This window comes from Gekko japonicus, unplaced genomic scaffold (genome assembly GCF_001447785.1).
Source record: "Gekko japonicus isolate JY-2015 unplaced genomic scaffold, Gekko_japonicus_V1.1 scaffold195, whole genome shotgun sequence".
NCBI lineage: Eukaryota > Metazoa > Chordata > Lepidosauria > Squamata > Gekkonidae > Gekko > Gekko japonicus.
This window is the reverse complement of record NW_015163099.1, coordinates 69,851-93,323: the sequence shown is the minus strand read 5'-3', so window position 1 is coordinate 93,323 and position 23,473 is coordinate 69,851. Positions and strand designations below refer to the sequence as shown.

The window sequence follows — 23,473 nt, the reverse complement described above, 5'->3', positions numbered from 1 at the left end:
ATTCTAGAAAGAGTGATTCTGTTGTTGATTAGTGTATTAAAAAGCAACATAAGAATAACATTGGTATTTGTTAATATGTCATTTTGTTAAATGAGCTTGTATGTAATATTATACTCACAACTCTACAATTTTACTTGTGTTATCTCATTTTCGAATAGAGATAGTAAACCATTTAATGTTGAATATGCCTGTTGTGACTTTCTAGAAACAATAATTGCCCATACTGTGGTGATAGGCAATTAATCATTGGTTTCCATGTTCATTCTATATGGGATCCCAAAGGAGTTCCCTTTGTTTTCATTGTCATTAAATGTGCATTGTGAAGCCACTTGTGGAACTGATAACATCGCAAAATATAACTCATCATCAGAAGGCTGCTGATACCCAGGTTTATATGTTACTGTTTCTGCTGATCATAGCATTTCTTTCTTGATGTTGTACAGTTGTTTAACTGAGATTGTGAAACTGTGGCAAGAGATCAACAGAAAAAGCTGTTTTGTGTGTAATATTTACATATATTTCTGCATTGATTTAGAAACATTTGTTGTGGAGGGTTTAATTTCATTTATTCATATCCTGCCTTTCTCCCAATGGGCACCCAAAGCTGCCTATATTGTTCTTCTCTTCTCCATTTTGTTCTTGTAATAACCATGTGAGAGTGTTTGACTGTCCTAACCTTCCATGTCAGAGTGGTTATTTGAACCTGTGATCTCCCAGATCCCAGTCCAAAATTCTAACCACTGTACCTCATTGGCTCTCTCACAAAAATCTTTTCTCTGTATGGGATTTTTTTAAGAGAACTAATTCTATGAGTCTGCAATCTGTTTGTCTGTACAGAATACTTAGACCTTCTGCTTGCTGTGTGATGATGGCTACAGAATAGTAGGGAGCTGGAGCTGGGTTTCAGATAGATAATGGAGCTTGGATATCCAGCTTCAAAACTCCACTCAGCCATGAACTTCCGGAGGTGACCTTAGGCCGTCCTCTATTACCTAATATATCTCACAGGACTATTAAAAGTTGAAATTGGGAGGAAAAAGAAAAACCCCTTTTCTCCTTCCTTGTGCTACTCTGTGGAAGGACAGGATACTTCACTGGACCTTAAAACTTTGGGATGTTCTTCTCTGAATACCAAAGTTACATGATTTCAGCAGCAAAAACACAACCTGATATGGGCATAATGAGAAATAGTTCAGGGATTAAAAATAGAAACCTCCAAGGTTTTAAGCAAATCAAAACCCTTCAGAGTAATTTGGTGTAGGATATATAAATTCAGACTTTGCCCTGAAAAGCATCCACTATTATTTTTAAGATTATGGACAAGAAAATTATATTGTTACTTAACATATTTATAGCATGCACTCAATTTGTTTCTTATCAGGCATGGATAAAATTATTTTATAATATTGGATGGGGGTGTACTTGTACTTTTTGTGTTGCTCCTATTTACGTTTCAAAACGATTTCTGTTTTTACTCTTTTATGATAATAGTAAACTAATATTGTCAGGTTGTGTTTAATTATTGACCGAAGTGCCATCATTTTGAAAGAGGGTACAGTTTAGTGTTGATTTACCTTGAAAGGATGAAGGACATTTTCAACAGAACTATGCCAGTTCAGGAGCTTCTATATTCCTTTTGAAGCCAAGGGTCTATTGATCTCAGGAAAAAATTACCAAAACCTTAAAATATCAAGGGATCAGAAATAAGTTGTCCTATGAGTCTGAAACTGATAAAGATTGATTTAGATCAATATCATCTAGTAGAAACCAGGAGATAGGTCAGCTTTCTTTTTATGGTTTATACTAGGTTATATTGTTTAATGCATTATCTTGTGAGCTTTAATAGTGCTTCATGTAAGTCACTTGCTATGACTAATGGAATTTTGTACTCTTTTGTGTTTGGAACCCAACCAGTCACTTTTCAAAGAGGAGATGGAGGACTTATGAGCAATGGAAGGTATGCCTGTTATTGAAAGGTCATATTTAATTTCTGGTTCTGTCAAATTTAAGTTGTATCATATTTCATACTTGATTGGGAATTAAAAATACAGTAATACATGATCAGTTGCAAGAGTGACAATTCTTAGGAGGAATTAAGTATCTGAGACCAGGTTTTAATGATCTATCTCTTGTACACTTGAGGGGAATCACGTCCAGATGTTTCATATCTCCCAGATGCCCAAGAAGAAATTAGTAGGAAGTATCACAAAGAATGTGTTCATTTGTTTCCAGGATGTTTATTGCATTAATTAGGCATTAGTAAATGAAGTTGCTGTTGTTTAAGACTCCTTATTGGCTCCCACTAAATTGCTGTGAGTGAACAATTACATACAATCGATCACAAAATAAATGATTCATGGAAGATGAATAGGTTGTAGATTGATAGGACTGGATTCTACAACTTTGGCTACTCAATTGAAATTGATAAAAGTTGATAACAGACCAATATATCCTCATCTATTTTCTTAATGCCAATATGGAGATTGTAATTAGGCTCTGGTAATAACTTCCAATCTCCTATTTAATCAATATTTAGCCCCCCCTCCTGAAAAAAGATTAGGCTTAATGAGAGTTCATAGATGTTACAAGAATGCTACAGGATCTCCTTATTGCTGTTTCCATAGAAACCCACATTTCTTTTAGGAATTCATGAAGGGTACAATGGTTATAAACATTATTTATTTTTAAATTTGCTGATGCTCAAGAGCAGGTTTAAAGTTGTGCCTATTATGATGGCCAAATTCTATGTGGTGTTTCCTATCTTTGTCCTGTTGATCATGCTAAACTTAGTAGAAGGATTGTGTTAATTTGTTTCCAGGATGAACCAAAATGTTTAAATTCTACTTACAAAGAATATATTGTCTTATTTCCATTTGTTCTGCATGGTGTTTAGTGTGTTTCTTTGAAATCAAATCATAAGAACATGAAAGCCTGTTGACACAGATAAAAATGGTTTTTTGAACTTTCCATTAATCCCACTCAAAGCTAGAGTGCTCAAAGGAAGAACTAGTAGCTTATGAATGACAGACATATATTTGGGATGCAGGAAGTGAAGGAATAGTAGCCCAGAGTCCTGGAAATGGCTGATACAGAACAGTCACTTTGAGTGATTGTTCCCTTGAGGTGGCAATTTATCATTCATTCCTAGTGTGGGATCTTTCAATTGTGCAGCCTTTTCGTTGTTTCAAGACAGACAACAGAGTTCATTGGGATTCTAGCAGACTTGTAACCGATGTTCTATTCCATTTCCGCATACAGCACTCATTAGTATAAAACCCCCAATTAACATGCTGAAGCTTATTACTTCACTTTGAATACAAAATAAATGTAAAATCTCATAAACTTTGTGTTATGTACAATATCCCAGGGGGAGAAATGTATAAAATCTCTTCAGTTATAACTACATGGAGTTTCTACACAGACATATTTTGTCTTTCTTTTTCTTCAGCCGACCAGGCCTGTTAAATGCAGGTGACCCCAGTTATCCATGGCTTGCAGACTCATGGCCTGCCACCAGCCTGCCGGTCAACAACAGTACAAGTGGACCAAATGATCTTGGGAACTTTGGCCGTGGAGGTGGGTATTTCATTAAAAAGTTACCAAATGTGATACTGTGTCCCAAATGTATTTTGAAAACATTTTCAGTCATATAAAGAATTTATTTAGATGACAAACACCTATGACACTTTTAAAGCCCTCCCCCTTTGAATGTTAGTTTATGAACTTCATGGATGGTGTAAGTCAGATTCTGAACATGGAAGATAGATAGATAGACATACAGACATTAAGGCACTACTAGGCTGCGATCATACGGACAATCAGACACGACATAGGCACGAATGCCAGTCAGACTTAAAGGGAGTGATCAGACAGCAACATCTGTGAAGCATCCTGCAGCCGTTGGCAACCCGTTCTGCTCCGCCACAGAAGGGGAGTTAAAAGACATCGGGGAAAATTCGGTAGTAAACGGGTTGTGACGGGTTACAAATGGACTTTACCCTGTCTAATCACTCCAGTGCACTCTCATGCCGTCGGGATGGTCTGATCAGGCCATCCTGACTCCATGCCGTTGTTTCCCCCCCTTCACAGTATGCGCATCATCGCAGACCCCATAGGAAGCCCTCAGTGCGGAGGTGCGATTCATCGATTCCTCGTTTAAGTGCATGGGAAACAAACAGCACAAAAAAGGACTCATCTGCAGTTGTGTCTGATCACACAATGACGGGCTGTGCCCGAAGCATCAACGGGAGGTGTGATCTCGCAACTGCATGTCAAATTCCTCCTGAGGAAATAGCCTCGCTTCCCCCATGTTTTATTTGGCGCGTTTGATAGCCCCCCTATTTTGTCATCAATTGCCTTTTAAATCACTAAGCATGTATTTCATCTGATTAATAGAATTAATTAATAAAATTAATATAAATTAATGCAAGAGGATTACTTTTTTCTTCTTCTGGCAAACAGTGTCTCTTCTACTCCACTCTCCCAGCTTTATTTATTTGTTATTTATTTATTTTATTACATTTGTATTTCGCCCTCCCCGCAAGTGGGCTCAAGGCAGCTCACATTTATCGGCAGCATAAATGTCACTTCCCAAAGTCATTTCATGTGGGAGGTAGAGTTGCCAGGCACAGTCTGTCAATCAGTAGGAGGCCGGCAGGGTAGGGACATGGAGGGTGCCGGCGCAATAGTGTGATGTCATTTCTGGGAAGAATTCTAAAGTGTTGTCAGGCCTATCTAGGAATCACTGGAAACTCTATGGTAAAATCATATAGTTTCTGCTGAATCATAGTGTGGACTGACGTCACTTCTGTTTTTTTCCCAAAACTGATGTCCCATCACTGACTATGACTTTTGTTTTAAAAAAAAATTCACCTGCCAGCTACAGGAGTGGTGGCATAAAATAAGGTATAGGAGTGGGGAAATGGCAGTTGTAATGAGAAGTGGAAGCAGTCTGAGTGCTTTTAAAATGGGTATATTCAAATACTAGACACGTAGTGACTACATTTTGTTGGAGTTTTGTTTCTTTTATAAGATTTGGTTATTAGGAATAATTTTCCAGGATTTTTCTGAAAAGTTCACTAATGCTAAATTAATATTCTTCAGATTCAGAGCAGGTGGAATGAAGTATATAGCTCGAGCTTAGGGATTGAACCAGTATTTACATTCTGCTAAATGGCAGAGCTTTCGTCCCTGAGACTGCCGAGAGCCACCAAAACATCTGGACAAAGTTCCCTCTGTAGTGCCCCACTGCTTTTAAAATGAAAGAAGGAAAAAAGAGGTTTACAAATCCTGAAGTGAAAGAAGTTCCTCTGAACTCTGGGATATACAGCAATGCATAAAGGGAAAATCTTTCTAGCAATTTAGGTTCTATGCTGGGAAAATTTGCTTTTCTCTAAATAGCCACTGGACTCCAGTGGCTACCCATCTTGAATTATCAGTTTAACGTTTCACTTAACTGAAAAAGTGGGTACCATTAGCACACTCCACCTAGTTGTTGCCAAGGTGACTGTGCTTCAGATTATCATTCACCATGTTCCTTACCTAAGTTGGTAGACTTTCTTAAGAACACAAGAAGAGTCTTGCTCAATCAGACCAGTGCCTATCTAGTCCAGCAACCTGGTTCACACAGCAGCCAACCATTTACCTTGGAGGGTGAAGAAACAGGACATTGAGGCCTTTCTCTGTTGTTGCCAACCAACACTGCCTCTGAATATGGTTTACTGCCTCTGAATATGGAGGTTCTCTTTAGTCACTATGGATTGTAGCCATTGTTGGACCTAATCTCTATGAATCTGCCCAACCCCCCCTTTAAAGCACCCATGCTTGTGCCCATCACTAGATCCACTTGCAGTGAATTTCACAACAAATTCTGGATGTGTAAAGCCGTATTTCCTTGTGTCTGTCCTGGATCTGTTGTCAATCCACTCCATTAGGTGCCTCTAAGTGCTGTTCGCTTTTTCCACTTCATGCATAATTTAATAAACCTCTATCATGTTCTCCCTAAGTCATCTTATTTCTAAACTGAAAAGTCCTGAACTATTAATTCTTATCTTTTCATCATAGGAAAGATGCCGCTCCCACTTCATCATCTTAGTTTCCCTCTTCCCACATTGCTCTATTGGCCATTTTATTTTCACTTTATTTTCTAATCATTCCCAGCATGAAGTTGGGCTTTTCCATATCCTCTGCATGTTTATTGAGAAATAATTTCCTCTTTGTACAACAGTGCTTTTCCTTTGTAAGTGTGCATTGGATTGCAGCCTTGGATGAGAACAGAGGGATCTTTTATTCTTGTCTTTCATTCGATCTTCCTGTGTCTTTCTTTCCTCATCTTAGAACAAAGTTAGAGTCCAAAGGCACCTTTAAGAGCAACAAAGCCATAAAACGTTGTCAGTCTTAAAGGTGCCACTGGACTCTAACTTTTCTGTTGCTTCAGATCAACATGGCTGCCCACCTGGATCTTTCCTTCTCTCTTTTATTTGTTTCCATCTATGACCTTCTTTGCGCTATCCAAACTTTTATTCCTTTCTTTTTATTCCTGACAGAGAGAGATCAAAATAAGAGAGAAGTATAGCAAATCCTGAAAAGAATGGCTGAAAAAATTCAGAAGTCAGTTAATGGTTGAGAACTCAGCAGAAGTAACAGTTTGCGTGTTTCATACAAATATTGGCTGAAATCCTTCCTGGACTTTATGCCTACAAAGCCAGTGCAAATGTCATAGAGGGCCACATTGGGTCAGGCTCACTTTCCCCACAGCCACACATAAGGTTATCAGACCCGTCCTGGCACCCAGCACAATACAGAGTTGGGCAGGGACTTGGTCTTGTGGCGGCCAGCACTAGTGTGATGTCAGCAATTCCTACAGAGGTGTATTATTACTTCCAGGTTTCCTTGAAGTGATAATAAACCTCTCTAGGAATTGCCAGATACTCTGTGGTAAAGCCACAGAATTTTTGTCAATTCCTACAGGGGCTAGGATTCCTAGAGAGTACAGTGGGGGGGGGGTTGTTCCCACTGTCAAAAATGCCCAATCACATTCATTATGTTCAGAATCATAATTTTGTAAACAAATATTCCAGGTTCCTAAAAGTGATTGCATAACCTCTAGGATTCCTAGAGAGTACAGTGGGGGATTTGTTCCCACTGTCAAAAATGCCCAACCACATTCATTATGTTCGGAATCATAATTTTGTAAACAAATATTCCAGGTTCCTAAAAGTGATTGCATAACCTAGCCTCTCTTTTTTTTTCTCTGCTGACTTTACCCCTACCAGGTCCAGTAGGAACTAAAGGAAGTGGGGGCTGGGAAGAGAGTTTTCTCTTGCATGGGGTAACAAGTTTACAACCCTATTCCCATGCTATGTCCTCAGTTCAGGTCAATCCCTGCTCATACTTGTTTTAAGAAGAAGAAGAAGAAGAAGAAGAATGACACAAACTGCTCTTTTTCAAGGACAGCTGTGCCAGAGCTTGTGACTGACCCAAGGTCACATTATAAAACCATTATAAAAGTCTGGAAATCTGATCATGAGGATCTCTCCCATTTTGCCTAGTTGTACCATGAACAGGTGAATGTCAAGGCAGTCTGTTGGAGAAAAGTAGCTAAATTACAAATATTTTACATTGCAAGCCAGCTCCCAGCTTTTTCTTAACTCTGAAGTTTCACCTTGCTTCAAGAATATTTTAAAGAGTGTGTCAAAAATATGGTGATCTGCATGGACTACAGCTTGAATAACTCTTTAAAATACATGAACACAACTTTTAAAGTTCCTTAAACTTTCTTCTAGTATTTGGCTCCATAAATATTAATGAGTGCATTTGTTGAAATGTCTGTGATTCAATTTTAAAAGCTCTGTACTTTTCTGCATTTATCCTTTTGCAACAGTTATGTTTTCATTAGTTAGGAAGATTAATTTCTTGATGTGTCAGAGACTGTCACTGTGAGGATATATGATGCAGCCTTCAGCACACCAAAAGATTAAAATTATTAATGTATCTATGTGTCTGCAAAAGTTTCATGAAGCTGCACATGAACAAACTGCAAGATCTCAGGTTAACTATTTCTTATTATTTCTTTGATTTCACTATAATTTAGGGACCCATTTTTTTAGCAGTGCTGTCTTTCAATTTCCACAGTGGGTTTACTTTATCAGTATAATTGACTGCTAATTTACAGTAATTTTCTTTGTGCCTCATGAAATCTTGGCCCATTCCAAAATGATGTATTCCTTATTCTTTTTTCCCCTCTTTTACTGTCAAAAAGAAATGTTTAGATTAACTTCAAAAATCAAACCAGATAAAGTGCTGGGTTAAAAAACATCTTTTAAAAAATCCTGAGATTTTTGGGAAAGAATGATCTAAGGAGAGGTCAGTGTTAATTTAGAAGTTCTGTTCAATGCTCACAAGATGTGTGTGTGATGGTGGCAGAGGCAGGGGGAGAAACCGAGGAAGATAGTTATTCTTGTAAAATCATTCCTTTCATCATTTCCCCAGAGCACAATTTCATTGGTTCTGGCATGAAATGAACAATTGAAAACATTCTTCAGGACAGAAATATTCCAAACTTTCACAGCTGAAGGTATGAAGGAAAGATGGTTTTAGGCAGTGAGACGTGAAGGACAAGTAGAAAGTTTGTCACAGATGCTTATACCGAGGCAATGGTTGTACATCATCTTCCCTTCATTGGCTCATGGACTCTGTCTCTGCTGAAATGCAAACATGACACATTTATTTTTTCATATTAAAAACTTGGTAGTTTCGGGTTTCTTGTGCATCAATGATTTGTTTCATTCCCATATTTTCATCGCAGATGTGCTGCCTCCAGTTCCAGGCCAAGGAGATAAAACTGCCACAATGCTTTCTGATGGAGCCATTTACAGTAGCATTGACTTCACGACCAAAACTAGCTACAACAGTTCCAGCCAAATAACTCAGGCTACGCCGTATGCCACAACACAAATACTGCATTCCAACAGCATCCATGAATTGGCAGTTGATTTACCAGACCCCCAGTGGAAAAGTTCAATTCAACAAAAAAGTGACCTGATAGGGTTTGGTTACTCTTTACCTGATCAAAGCAAAGGCAACAATGGTGATTCCACCTCTCAGTTTTCTTATAAGAATTGTTTCTGAGAATATTGTGCATGATTTATATTCTAGTTCCTTCTCCCCTGTTCCTGTCTCCCTTATCTAGTAGCATACCTTGCATGCATTCAGTACTTTTGCATATGCCTCACACTGTAATTATGCCATAATTCTCTGCTCACTTCATCTTTTGCTAATACACAGCACATCTGCCTCCCCATCTCCATTGCCATTAGGATATACTAGGTTAAATATTTTCCACAGTCCAACTACATCAGCTGTCTGTTGGCTAACTGCATGTTCTGCATGTGCTATAAACTAATCACATGATGGCACTATGACCTTTGCCCTTTAACCCTTAGCCTTACTTTACATTCCTGACTACCGATTGGCTGAGGGATTGTCTAATAGAATGCCACACAACCAGTCACAGGATTTCAGCACCACCAGCTCTCACAACAGCTCAGAAAGAAGTGGCAGCCTCTCAGGTTGGTTTCAATAAAATGTGTGTAAGGAGAAGTGTTTGTGTTTGTAAGCAGCTTTCTTTATATTCCCAATGATAACCTTGAAAGAGTGATCACTACACTAAGAGCCTGTGTTCAGGTATGATGGCATCCCTTCCATTTAGAGTTCTGTGAATATGTCACCTTGACTTGGATTTAAAAAAAAAAAAATCTGTGTGCCTTATTTGTCCTAATAGAACAAGAAACCCATTTACAGATAGTAAGAAAACATTTGTAGCCTTTATACTCTGTGTATTTCAGCATGATTGGAAATCTTATTGTGTAACATTCACACTGTTCTGGCACAATGCTGATTTTATTCGTAAATCAATCTTCTCTTTATAGTGCTGGCTTTCTCTGTGGAGCTTCATGATGAGGTTAATATTCTTGCTGTATTATTATTGCCACCCCCCAACTCCTGTGAGGCTTCATGATATTTCGATTGTGTATCAAGAAATCTACCCCTCGTAATATACTGGAATTGAAAGAAAAGCGTTCTTATGACAGTGGCTGGTTAAAAAGTTTCAAAGCTGTATACAAACATAAACTATAGGTATTACACTGCATGCCATATTGGAATGACTACACCACATCTTTGGGAAATAGCTCAACTAGCATTAGAAGTAATTGCAAACTTGTATTAAATTGTATTGTGCAAAATGATGCTAGTAACACATTTTAATTGTCTGATCGAGAATCACTTTAATAGACTTGCTCTTTCTATGCTAGATCCTTTTTTCTATGCTACATCCTTCTGCCTTCTTTTCCTATATCTCTTACCACTCAAGACCACTGGCATCCCTCTCTCCTACTCAAATGCCCCACTATATGATTGCTTACACCCCTGCCCTTAGTTGCTTCTTTCTTCCTTAGTCTGCACTTCATAGCATGATTCTCACACCATGTATCAGAATTGTCCTTCAGATTCTCCTATATTTTACCATGTTTTGGCTTGGATCCCGCTGAACAGATCCGCATGGTGGCGAGGGGGTCACCAATTCTCTCACCAGCACCATCTCTCCAGCTATCACCTGTTGCTTTCACTCCCTCCCCAACAGTATTTTGGTACATTTTGATGGAATGTCTTGCTTCTTGAGTCCTTGCTAGACTCCTTGTTGGTTTACCATGTTCTCTTCAAGTTGTCTGCAAGACACTTTTTAGAAGAAATCACTACATTATATGTGCTTACAATATCACCAAGGAGAGCTTATCAATACTTTTTCCAATGGAACTTCTTAATACTGTTCCAGTGAGAAACCACTTACATTAATAATTGATATTTTAACTATTACTTTTCTCCTTCAATTCAAAAAGTAAAGTTTTTGGTTGCGTGCTTAACAACTCTTTTCCACAGAGAGAAAGGGAGAGAGAAATTATGCAAAAAATTATTATGAATACACTGAGATCTGCCATTTGAAAGAGTTTTCTGCAGTCTATTATTTTTTCCAACAATGGCTGCATGGAGGCTTAAAGCAGACATGAATAAATCAATAAATATAGTTTTGATACAGCAAGTACATTTTAACTTTCAGCTTATGCTTCATTGTGGCTAGGCTATATGAAGTGTGTGAAATAAAAAGAAGTAATTCTGGGCAATTATACAGACTATTTTCATTCCATTCCACCCTATTATTATTTATAACCTTGTGACAACTATAACACGTTACTGCTGATGTTGCTAAGATAAAAATACTCTTCTCTCTTCTTTCTTTTTTGAGCATGCCATCTGGAATCAGCGCTCTTTCAGGAAATTTAAATAACCAACTTAGTTACTCATATTTTTATAATGTTTCTTGATTTCAGGTGGGAAAGGAGGAAAGAAAAAGAAAAACAAAAATACTTCGAAGCAACAGAAAAATAATGGCTCTAACTGGGCCAGCATCCCTCTCCCACCCCCTCCAGTACAGCCTCTTCCAGGCACAGAGCTAGAACACTATGCGGTGGATCAGCAAGAAGCAGGGTAATGTTTTGTTTTCCTCTCTGGATGCAACTTGGAGTTTAGTATTTCCCAGCTATGCTGTACAAGGTGTGCCATACATGTTATTAGGGACTAAGCTGTTTCCGGCGTTTTAGCATGGGTTCGGCATTAATGCATTGGTGTGTGTGGAGCTCATGGACTCTTAGTGCCTACCATGTTATTATATATAATAATAAACTGTTTTATAATTACAGGTTCCCATTTACACACGCATGCTCACTGTTTCCAATAATAAGAAGTTCCAATTTTTAAAAATTGCAATAATAATGTTCTGTTTTTCATACTGTGCTGTACTTTTGACTGGTCTTTATATCTGGCCTCAAGACTCGGGATTTGGAGCTTATTATCAGGACCTATAGGTGGAACACTGAAATCTCAGGGGTGCCGACTACCACACCCCTGATGGCTTGTTTAAAGATTTCTGTGCATACATAACTGCTGCACATGTTGATTTGGTGTAGGAGAGCCATTTTGGTGTAGTGGTTAAGAGTGCAGACTCTAATCTGGGAGAACCGGGTTTGATTCCCCACTCCTCCACTTGCAGCTGCTGTTGTGACTTTGGATCAGTCACAAGTTCTCTCAGAGCTGGTCTCTCAGGAGCGGTCCTTGAAAGAGGTCTCTCAGCCCCACCTACCTCACAGGGTGTCTGTTGGGGGGATGGGAAGGGAAAGGAGATTGTAAGCCGCTATGAGACTCTGAATGCAGGGCGGGGTATAAATCCAGTTTTGACACAGTTGTGACACAACACAGACTTTACTGAACTGCAAACCATGGCAAGGTGTGAAGACTCCACTTGCTACATCCCTAGGGCCATGGGGAAGAGAAGAAATTGAGAAGAGATTTGGGAGGCAAACCTTTTCATGTCCACAGACAGTCCACTAACCTTTAACAACCTCTCAGTCACAATAAAGCTATTCATAACATGAACACAGTACTTGGGAGCAGAGGCTGCAATAGGAGCAGAGGCCCATATTGACTCTGATAAACCCATATTGACTCTGATAACAAAATCACCAGATCTAATAACACCATCCATACTATCTTAGATTCATTCACTTCTTCATCTCCCATATTATATATGCCATCAAGTGTCACCAATGCCCCTTCTATTTTATGTAACAGACAAAAAGGCCAGTCCCTACACAAAAGTATAAATGGACAAAAACCTGACATTAAAAAATCACAATACTCAAAAATCAGTGGGAGAACATTTTAATATTCCAGGACATTTCATTGCTAACCTGAGAATGCCAGTCCTCAAATGGAGAAGCTTCAAAGGGAGATTGCAACAAAAGATTGCTGGACTTGAGTTCATTCATAAATTCAGAACAATCGGCCTCCAGTGCTGAATAGGGATGTAGGATTATTCTCTCTCTACGGATGCTAATTTTCTGCCCCTATGCATTTATTCCCTGCTGTAATCAAGCTGGTTACATTTTGCATTGTGCATTTATATCCTGACTCCCTTCACTGCAACACCCTTCCCATCTTCGGACGAAGGGAGCTTTCATCCTCGAAGGCTTATACCTGAAAAATTTTGCTGGTATCTACAGTGCTACTGACTGGAATCTAGTTCTTCTATTGTAGACCAATATGGCTTTTCAAGTATTGTTTTCATCTTGTAAAGATGTACTTTGGGAAGACTGCAGCCATTATCAATGTGACATTATAAATAACTGGAAAGTGTAATTTGAAAGACAAACATAGTAAAAGCTAAGCCAGAGTCGTGTGAAACTTGAAAATATGCTGTCATCATCACTGATTGCTTAGCTTTAAATAACCAGTGTTGTCTTGGTGACAAACATAATTTTCCCAGCCAAATAATAGATACTGTACATGACTGAGAAGCCAAGACCTGTGTCACAAAGGTTTCTCCATAGATAATGCATCAATTTACCTGTCTTATTTATCAATGCAGTATCTTAGAAATATATGGGGGTTATTTGTCTGTTATTGCTCAATTATCTTAGCTGAACAGCAATACATTAAAGTGCAGATTTCAGTTTGTTGTGGGGCAGAGGGGGTGTTATTAATCAGTAACCATTTGAACTAAATTTCCTATTATTTCTTTGTATAAGGGGACAATTCTGAAGTGCCCTTGAAGCAAAAGGTTCTCTCAAAAAACTTTTTAGGGTCTTATTACTACCAAAGCAGTTTTTGGTTTGCAACCCATCCAATGGAACTGCAAAAGGACCGGGTTCAAAACACTTTTTCTCATGCTGAATTGGGCAAGCTGTTGTTTCTTCAAAAATATTTTTGGATGAACATGTATGAATTTCTTATAGTCATGGAAGTGAGAAGAAGTGTGCATGCACACCAAAGCTTATACCCAGAGTAAAAGTCTGTTGGTCTTAAAGGTGCCACTGGACTCAAACTTTGTTCCGTCCCTCAAAATGACATTCCGATTGAGGAGGGAGCAGCTGCAAATAGCAATACGTCTACCTGATAAACTAATGTGTCACCCAAATACAAAAACAATCATGGAAAGAAATATTATGAATATCAACTTACTTCCTGGTAAGGAGCTTGCAAACTTCACACCAGCCCAGTTCTCATTTATTATGTGGAGAGGACAGGTTGGGAACCACAATGGTAAGACCCAGGTTACAGACTGGGGAGCCAGGGTACAGGGTCACTCCTCGGTGTGTTGTGCGGCTCCTTCGTTGAATGCCTAGTGGAAGAGCTCTGTCTTGCAGGCCCTGCGGAACTGTAGAAGGTCCTGCAAGGCCCTGATCTCTTCTGAGAGCTCATTCTACCAGGCTGGAGCCGCCACCGAGAAGGCCCTCGCCCTGGTTACTGCCAGCCTGATATCCCTAGGGCCTGGGAGGACCAGCCAATTTTGTGCTCCTAAAAGCAGTGCTCTCCGGGAAACGTGTGGGGAAAGGCAGTCCCTCAGGTATGCCGGACCTTGACCATATAGGGCTTTCAAGGTTAAAACCAGCACCTTGAAACGAATCTGCTATGCTATTGGCAGCCAGTGCAGTGCTTTCAGTACCGGCTGGATGTGTTCCCACATGGGGATACTCATCAACAGTCTGGCTGCCGCATTCTGCACTAGCCAGTTTGGTGTGGTGGTTCTGAGAGCCGCATTCTGAGAGCCAGTTTGGTGTAGTGGTTAAGTGCGCGGACTCTAATCTGGGAGAACCGGGTTTGATTCCCCACTCCTCCACTTGCACCTGGCTGGATGACCTTGGGCAAGCCGTAGTTCTGATAAGAGCTGTTCTTGAAAAAGAGCAGTTTTTGTCAAGAGCCCTCTCAGCCCCACCTACCTCACAGGGTGTCTGTTGTGGGGAAGGGAATGGAAAGGAGTTTGTAAGCCGCTCTGAGACACCTTTGGGTAGTGAAGGGCGGGGTATAAATCCAATCTCTTCTTCTTCTTCTAGCTGCAGCTTCAGGATTTGAGACAAGGGCAGCCCCATGTAGAGAGTGTTACAGTAGTCCAGTTTTGAGGAGACCATCACATGGATCACTGTTACCAAGTGGTTACATTTGATGAAGGGATCCAACTGCCTAACAAGCCAAAGATGATAAAAAGCTGATCTGTCTTCGTTAGATTCAATTTCAATCAACTCAGTCTAAGCCAACTAGCCACAGCCTGCAATGATCGGTCTAGATTTTTCGGTGCAGAGTCAGACTGGCCGCCCAACAACAGATAGAGCTGGGTGTCATCCGTATATTGGTGACACCCAAGCCCGTGCCTTTGGACAATCTAGGCAAGGGGGCGCATATAGGTGTTAAACAACATTGGGTAAATTACTGCCCCTTGGGGCACTTCACAGGGCAGTGGGTGACTTCGGAACAGTCGATCCCCTAGTGCCACCCTTTGTCCCCGACTCTGGAGAAAGAATGAGAGCTATTGTAAGGCAAGCCCCTGAACTCTGGTGTTGGTGAGGTGGTGGATCAGTAGCTGATGGTTGACCATGTTGAACGCCACTGACAGGTTCAACAACAACAGCACTGCCAATCTGCCTCAATCCAAATGCTTCCGAAGGTCATCCGTGAGGGTGACCAGTGCTGTCTCCGCCCCATGTCCTGGGCAGAAGCCAGACTGGAAGGGATCTAAGATGGAAGCGTCATCCGAAAAACTCTGTAACTGCGCTGCCACAGCCCTCTCAATTAGCTTGCCCAAATAGGGCAAGTTGGAAACCGGCTTCGCCAATTCAGCCGGATCCAGTGATGTGTTTTTTTTCTTCAAGAGGAGACGAACCATGGCCCCCTTGAGTGTCCCAGGGAACAAGACCTCCAAGAGAGACCTGTTAATCATCTTCCCTAGGGCACCTCAAAACCTGTTGCAACCTGCTTTGATGAGCCACAGTGGGCACAGGTCAAGGAGGCAAGTGGTAGGGTATACAGTTATGAGCAGTTTGTCAACTTCCTCTGGACTGAGTGGACTACAATAATCCAAAACCTGACTAGAAGACGTGCATGGGGCCTTGAGTTCGTTCACTGTTTCAAGTGTGGCAGGGAGTTCACAGCAGAGTGACAAGACTTTATCCGCGAAGCAGCTTGCAAAAGCCTCACAGCCAATATCCAATTCCCTAACACTTGACCTACCTTGTGGCAGAGTTGTCATCAATCGAATCGTTCTAAATAATTGGGCTGGGCATGAGCTTGCAGATGCAATCGAGGCAGCATAATACTCTTTCTTCACAGCTTTGACTGCCATCTCATAGGATCTCATAAACATCCTATAAGATGTTCTTGTTGCTTTGTCACCTCTATACCGCCACTGTCTCTCTAGCTGTCTTAGCTCTTACTTCATCAGCCGCAAGTCCTGGGTATACCAGGGTGCCAGCCTCGTGCGAGAGTGCAGAGGAGGTCGGTGAGCGATCTCGTTGATGGCTGCCGAGAGTTGGCTATGCCAATCCTCCACAAGCTCATCTAACAAGCTGCCGGGGGGCATCAGATCCCACAGAGCCATTTGAAGCTGCACTGGGTCCATTTTTACTGACAGAACCAAGCTTGGTTGCCTAACAACAGCCACTAAGGTAAAAGTTAGTCCCACAGGAGCCAAGCAGAAGTGTCTTCATCAGGAGAGACAACCGTTTTGATAGTTTATTCTGTGAGGGAAGAGTGTCCAGGCTGGCAGTGGGCAGGGGAGAGTAGTGGACTCAGCACCCAGCCAATGGCATGCAAGTACTCTTGAGTGGCAGTTGATGGGCCAATGGCTGACGGAGCGCACTGCACAGCCAATGGGAGAGCTGAAAATGGCCAATACATAAGGGAATTATATATATCGGATTTAAACTCCACTCTTCTGCCTAATGGGGACCGAAAGCAGCTTACAGCTTTATTCTTTCTTCATCCATTTTATCCTCACAACCACCCTATGTGGTAGATTGGGTTGAGAATCACTGATGCAAGAGCACTCATTATGCTACCATGGCAAAATAGGGAGTCAGATCTGGGCCTTCCAGATCTTAGTCCAACGCCCTAAGCACTGCAGCATGAATGTGGTGGGCTTCCTGGAAGGATTAGACAGTTTGGTGTGGTGGTTATAAATATCAACTTACTTCCTGACACAGACCTCACACCTTCCACCTGCTCTTTGCTTAAGGACAATTCTATTGAGGACATTTGGCAGAACAATCATAGGAAGGCAATTTCTGGACCAGAAATTTATACCAGAAAAACACCACTTGGCACGTGATTACACTGTTGGAGGCCTCATTTGTACTTTTGATTCTGTGCCTAGTGGTCTTATTTTAGAACAACTTTTTTCTGGTCCCTATTTATTTTATATCTTGTATCTGCATGATTGTATTGTATTTTTATATTAGCCAATATGTTCCTCATTATATTTGACCTCTGAAGAAGGCCTATGCAGGCCGAAACACATCAGGTCAAATCTATCAGCCCTTGTGTGTTTTAATTTGCTATTTGTACATGTGGTGTCATTGGGCCCTTATATATGATTTTAAAATCTTTGTTTAATAAATACATGTATCTTTTTATACATTTCATATATTAAGCTTTTATTGTTGGCCCTCTTTTGCATTTGACTAACCTTTTTTAGGTTCTGGATCAAGCCAATGGGCCATCCAGTCCAACACTCTGTCACATAGTGGCCAAAAATACCAGGTGCCATAGGAGGTCCATCAGTGCCGCCAGGACACTAGAAGCCCTCCCACTGTTGCCCCCCCCAAGCACCAAGAATACAGTGCATCACTTGCCCCAGACTGAGAGTTCCTATCTATACCTTGTGGCTAATAGCCACTGATGGACCTCTGCTCCATATGTATATCCAATTTCCTCTTGAAACCATCCATGCTTGTAGCTGCCCGCCACCTCCTGTGGCAGTGAATTCCATGTGTTAATCACTCTTTGGGTGAAGAAGTACTTCTTTTTCTTCACTCTAACCCAACTGCTCAACAATTTCATCGAGTGCCCACGAATTCTTGTATTGTGAGAAAGGGAGAAAGGTACTTCTTTCACTACCTGTTCTATCCCACACATAATCTTGTAAACCCCTATCATGTCACCCCTCAGTCATTGCTTTGCCAAGCTAAAGAGCCCCAAGCGCTATAACCCTTCTTCATAGGGAAAGTGTTCCAACCCTTTTATCATTCTAGTTGCCCTTTTCTGCACTTTTTCCAATGCTATAATATCCTTTTTGAGGTGTGGTGACCAGAATTGCACACATTATTCCGAATGAAGTCACACCACTGATTTTTTTTTGCCCCCCGTAGCGGATTTTTTAATTGCATTTTTCTATAAACTACAACGAAAAAAGGGGAAGGGAAACTACATCTATGGGAGAAAGGAATTGAAACCACTAAAAACCCAAGTATAGGAGATCATTACAAAAGCTTGTATCAGTGTTAGTCTAAAATGCTAAGATTACATTGAACATGGTCGATTATATTATTTATCTTTAAAACCATTATTTTAACTGTTTAAAGAAAATCACAAGAGCATCATTAAAAACTTCAAGGCACAGGTCAGAGTTCTTCAGCCTTCATTTTGTTTTATCTTTTCTAATCATCAATTGATATTCTCATTTGGGGGCTGCATTTTGGGGGCTGGAAACAGTGTCAATTTTTTCTTTTTTATCCTGCAGTTTGAAAATGATGTCTTCGGGGGTCAACCATCTGTAGGAAATACTGTTTGTTTGCAAAAACAGAATCAAGTTTTTATACTTCTTCCTCTTCTTCCTTATTTCAAATGGAATGTCTTTTAGAATCCTGATAATGTTGCCTCCAATTTTCAAGGGCGTTCCTGTAGTTGCTTTCAGGATTTGATCCCTCATATGTCTCTTTGAGAATCAAACCACTATTTCTCCAGGCAGATTATTTTTCTTGATATAAACAGAATCGGCTCTGTAAATCACATCCATTTCGCTTACGAGATATTCTGCTTTTAAATCTGTAACTGGAGCTAGCACATAGCTCAAAAGTTGCTTTAGATTCTCTTCTTTTGCTTCCAGGACCCCTTGGAACTGGAAGACTAAGTTAGCTTTCTCCATTTGTAGCTGCAAAAGTTGAAGTTCATCTGAACCTTGCTTCTTTTCCAGCATTTGAACCTTTTTCTTAACCTTTTTAGATTTGGCATCCATTTCCTTCACTTTCTCAGCTGTTTGCTCCGTCTTTTTTATAGTTTCAGTCAATTGGAGCTGCTGAGCTGCAAGATTCTGGTTTAAAGCTGTCAGCTGTTGATTGATATTCATCATCTGGTCCAGTAGAGGGCGCAAAGAGTCCGCTAACAGTTTAGAAAACTCAGTGGTATCTTCCGGTCATGGGCTCATACTCCCCAGTAGTTTCACTTTTGCTTGTTTGTCTTTATCTGTTTTTTTCCACGCCATATTTGTGGATTGTTTACTTTTTTAAGTACTTGCTAAAGTATCTGAAATTCGCCCAAACGCTTATTGGTTCTCTGGTTGATTTCTTAAAAAAGATTTCAATGCTTAATCTTCAGATCCCCCTTGGCAAACTGCTGTTATATTTATGCATATGGGAGGGGCCCCTCCCCCGCTCGCTCGCTCATCCTGTCGTTCCCAGAGGGGCTTTCTTTTAAATTCCTGGCATTTCGCTTTTACTCAACTCACTGTTCATTGGTGGTCTGGAGACCTCGCTCAAGGTACGTTTTATATGCCTGATCTCCAATGCTTGTCCCGGTCGTCAGCTCTGGTTCCATTACGGACGCAGCAGCGGCAGGACCGTCGGGGTAGAAGAGCGCCTCAATTCTCCAGCAACGTGCTGGCGAAGAGGCCACCCTTCAGAAGCCCCATGGCTAGGAGCATTTTGCAAAGGGGGGTGGCAAACAATCGCCCCCCCAACTGCTGGCGCGTGGATCGCTTCCCCGGGAGGTCCGGGAGACGCATTCGCTAGCATGGCACAATAAACCGGAAGTCAGGTCACACCACTGATTTATACAGGGGCATTGTGATACCAACTGATTTGTTTTCAATTCCATTCCTAATAATCCCCAGCATAATTTGGCCTTTTTTATTGCAGTCACATACTGTCTCAACATTTTCAGTGAGTTATCTACTACAACTCCAAGATCTCTCTCTTGGTCAGTCTCTGCCAGTTCGGACCCCATCAATGTGTATTTATAGTTAGGATTACTGGTTCCAATGTGCATCACTTTGCACTTGACCACATTGAACCCCATTTGCCATGTTGACGCCCACTCACCAGATCCCTTTGGAGTGCCTCACAATCCTCCCTGGTTTCCACCACCCTGAACAATTTGGTGTCATCTGCAAATTTAGCCACTTCACTGCTTACTCCCATCTCCAAATCATTAATGAGCAAGTTAAAAATTATCAGACCCAGTACTGAGCTCTATGGTACCCCACTGCTTACTACCCTCCACTGTGAAAATTGCCTATTTATACTCACTCTGTTTCATATTAATTAGCCAGTTTTTGATCCTCAAGAGGATTTGTCCTTTTATCCTATGACTATTGAACTTACTTGGGAGCCTTCGATGAGGAACTATCAAAAGCTTTCTGGAAGTCAAGTTAAACAACATCTATTGGTCCCCCTTATCCACATGTTTGTTCACCCCCACGGCTTCGCCCGATTTCCTCCGCAGTTTCGTGATCCTCAAAAAACAGGATCACGAAACTGCGGGGGAAATTGGGTGAAGCTGTGAGTCAAAATGCAGCTTCGGGTGTGAAATTGACCAATACTGTCGAGGCCAATGGCGGCGCAACCTCGAGGCAGCTCTAGTGCGAAATCAGCCTCAATCTCTTTTTTCCCACTTGAACACATATTGACCCAATCAATGTGGTAGTAGTTAAAAATCACCTATTACGACAAAGTTATTTCGTCTAGACGCTATCTTTAATTCATTCATCATTTTATAATTCTCCTCGGTCTTTTGATCTGGTGGGTGATAATAAACTCCCAGTGTAAAGCTTTCTTTTGTACCCACTAATTCGACCAATAGCGTTTCCAGAAGCAAACCTAATTCTCTTACCTTCTCAGTCTTACTGGACTGTATCCCCTCTCTGACATACAGAGCCACCCCACCTCCAACCCTCCCCCCATCCTCCTGATCTAATTTATAAATAGGAATCACTGTATCCCACTGATTTTCCTCATCCCACCAAGTTTGGTGTAGTGGTTAAGTGTGTAGACTCTAATCTGGGAGCACCGGGTTTGATTCCCCAGTCCTCCACTTACACCACCTGGATGACCTTGGGCAAGCTATAGTTCTGGCACAGCTGTTCTTGAAAAATAGAAGTTTCTGGCAGAGTTCTCTCAGCCCCACCTACCTCACAGGGTGTCTGTTGTGGGGAGGGGAAGGGAAAGGAGTTTGTAAGCCACTCTGAGACTCCTTTGGTAGTGAAGGGCAGGGTATAAATCCAATCTCTTCTCCTCCTCTTCTTCTTCTTTCTGAAATACCCAGAATGTCTATGTTTTCCCCCTACACCAAGCATTCCAAATCCCCGATTTTATCTCGGACACTTCTAGCATTTGTATATAAACATCTATAATTTCCCAGGCATGTTAGGCCCACAACCTTACTCCTGCTGCATCGAGACCTTGCCAGGTAGTCTCTTCCAACACTGTGATTCTATGATTCTATTGTAAATCCAAAATGTCTGTTGTAGGTTCTGTGGATGAGAATCTATCAGAGGGATCAGAACAGATGCAGCAGTAGCATAAAGCTTGGTTGTAGACAGTGGGTTGTTTGGTATGCTTAGGATCATGACTGGAGGCATGTGAATATGTTTGGTGATCAGTAGGTTTCCAGCATAAGGTGGTTTTTATCATTCCACTATGTATTTGTACAGTAATGTCTAGAAAATATATTTGAGCACATGAAGCTGCCTTATATCATATCAGACCTTTGGATCATCAAGGTCAGTATTGTCTATTCAGACTAACAGTGGCTCTCCAGAGTCTTAGGCAGAGGTCTTTCACACCACCTACTGTCTGGTCCTTTAAACTGGAGATGCCAGGAGTTGAACCTAGGACCTTCATCTTGCCAAGCAGGTACTCTACCATTGAGCCATGTCCCCTCCACACATACTTCTTGTCTGGATTGATTCATGGTCAGGCTGATGGTAGGATGGAAGTTGCTGTATGTCTGGTGAAATTTCTCCATGTGTCAAGATGATAAAAATGTCATCAATACATCTCAAGTACAAGATGAATGTTAACAGATGGGAGCTGAGAAAATGCTGCTCCAGGTCAGACATGAAAATGTTGGCATATTGTCATGTCATGTGGATGCCCATGGCTTGTGCCATTGATCTGAAGGGATAGATCATCATCAAACCTGAAGTAGCTGCAGGTGAGGACAAACTGGCAGAGCTTGGTAGTGAGATCAGCTGTGGAGTTGTCATAGATGGTGTTCCTAAAGACTTGTAGACCATCTTTGTGGAGGATGTTGGTGTATGGAGACTCAACATCCATGGTGGCCAAAATAGTGTTACCTGGAAGAATGTCAACAGATGGTATTTTTCTCAGGAACTCTGTGGTGTTGCTCACATTACTGGGGGCATTGATAAATTCACATGGGTAGCCGTGTTGGTCTGAAGCAATAGAATGAAGTTTGAGTCCAGTGGCACCACACAAAAGCTTATAGCCAGAGTTAGACTTCGTTGGTCTTAAAGGTGCCACTGGACTCAAACTTTGTTCTGGGGGCACTGATGGTATAGACTCGGCGACTGGAGTCCATGTATCAAGACACCCATACAGTGCCTATGCTGAGAGAATAGGATGTTCTGGTCTTATGTATTTTGGGTAGAAGGTAGAAAGTGCCTAACTAAGGTTCCTGTGGAATTCTGTTCCTGTATGTGTGTGAGCAATTCCTCCATAATCCTGTTTAGTTCTTATTAGTACTCTTGAGTGGTGTCAGAAGACAGTGCCTTGTAAAAAGTAGTATTGAAGAGTTGTCTTTCGGCTTCATGAGTGTAGTCTGATTTCTCCATGATGACAACTGCTCTTCCTCTAGTTCCAGTACATCTGAGATGAGAGAAGGGAAGGTCACCAGCACGGTGCACTTCACTGCATAGTAAAGTATGGCCTTCTTGTTGGCTTCCACTTCCTATACACAACAGGACCAAAGCACAGCTGGAGGCATTACCAGGCAGGCTACCCCGTGTTTCCCTCTGTACTTTTTACCGTTGATTGTTCTTCATTACATGCTAGTAAAGACAAATTGAGGAGTGTGAGAAGAAATGACAGCAATTTGAAAGGGACGGCCTAGAGCCCTCCTTCCAAATATCCCATCCACAAAATTTCACAGGCATTTACCAGTTGTTAATGTTAAGTGACCTTATATAGTTTCACAGTGTATACATCTGGTTGACATGAACAATGTGGATAGAACAGATATCCTCCTATAGACTTTTATCATTGCCACTTGTTGTTCAGTCGCACAGTCGAGTCCGATTCTTTGCGACCCCATGGACCAGATCACGCCAGGCCCTCCTGTCTTCCGCTAGTGCCAC

General features: G+C 41.2%; 1 protein-coding gene across 1 annotated transcript in view; it reads left to right on the top strand.

The window, feature by feature from the left end:
• Positions 1-23,473, top strand: part of ROBO2 (roundabout guidance receptor 2) — a 714,921-nt gene that overhangs the window by 644,450 nt on the left and 46,998 nt on the right. The window contains exons 19-22 of the mRNA XM_015406679.1: positions 1,915-1,957; positions 3,449-3,576; positions 8,807-9,088; positions 11,388-11,544. Coding sequence (XP_015262165.1) covers positions 1,915-1,957; positions 3,449-3,576; positions 8,807-9,088; positions 11,388-11,544 — 610 coding nt within the window. The remainder of the gene's footprint in view (positions 1-1,914; positions 1,958-3,448; positions 3,577-8,806; positions 9,089-11,387; positions 11,545-23,473) is intronic.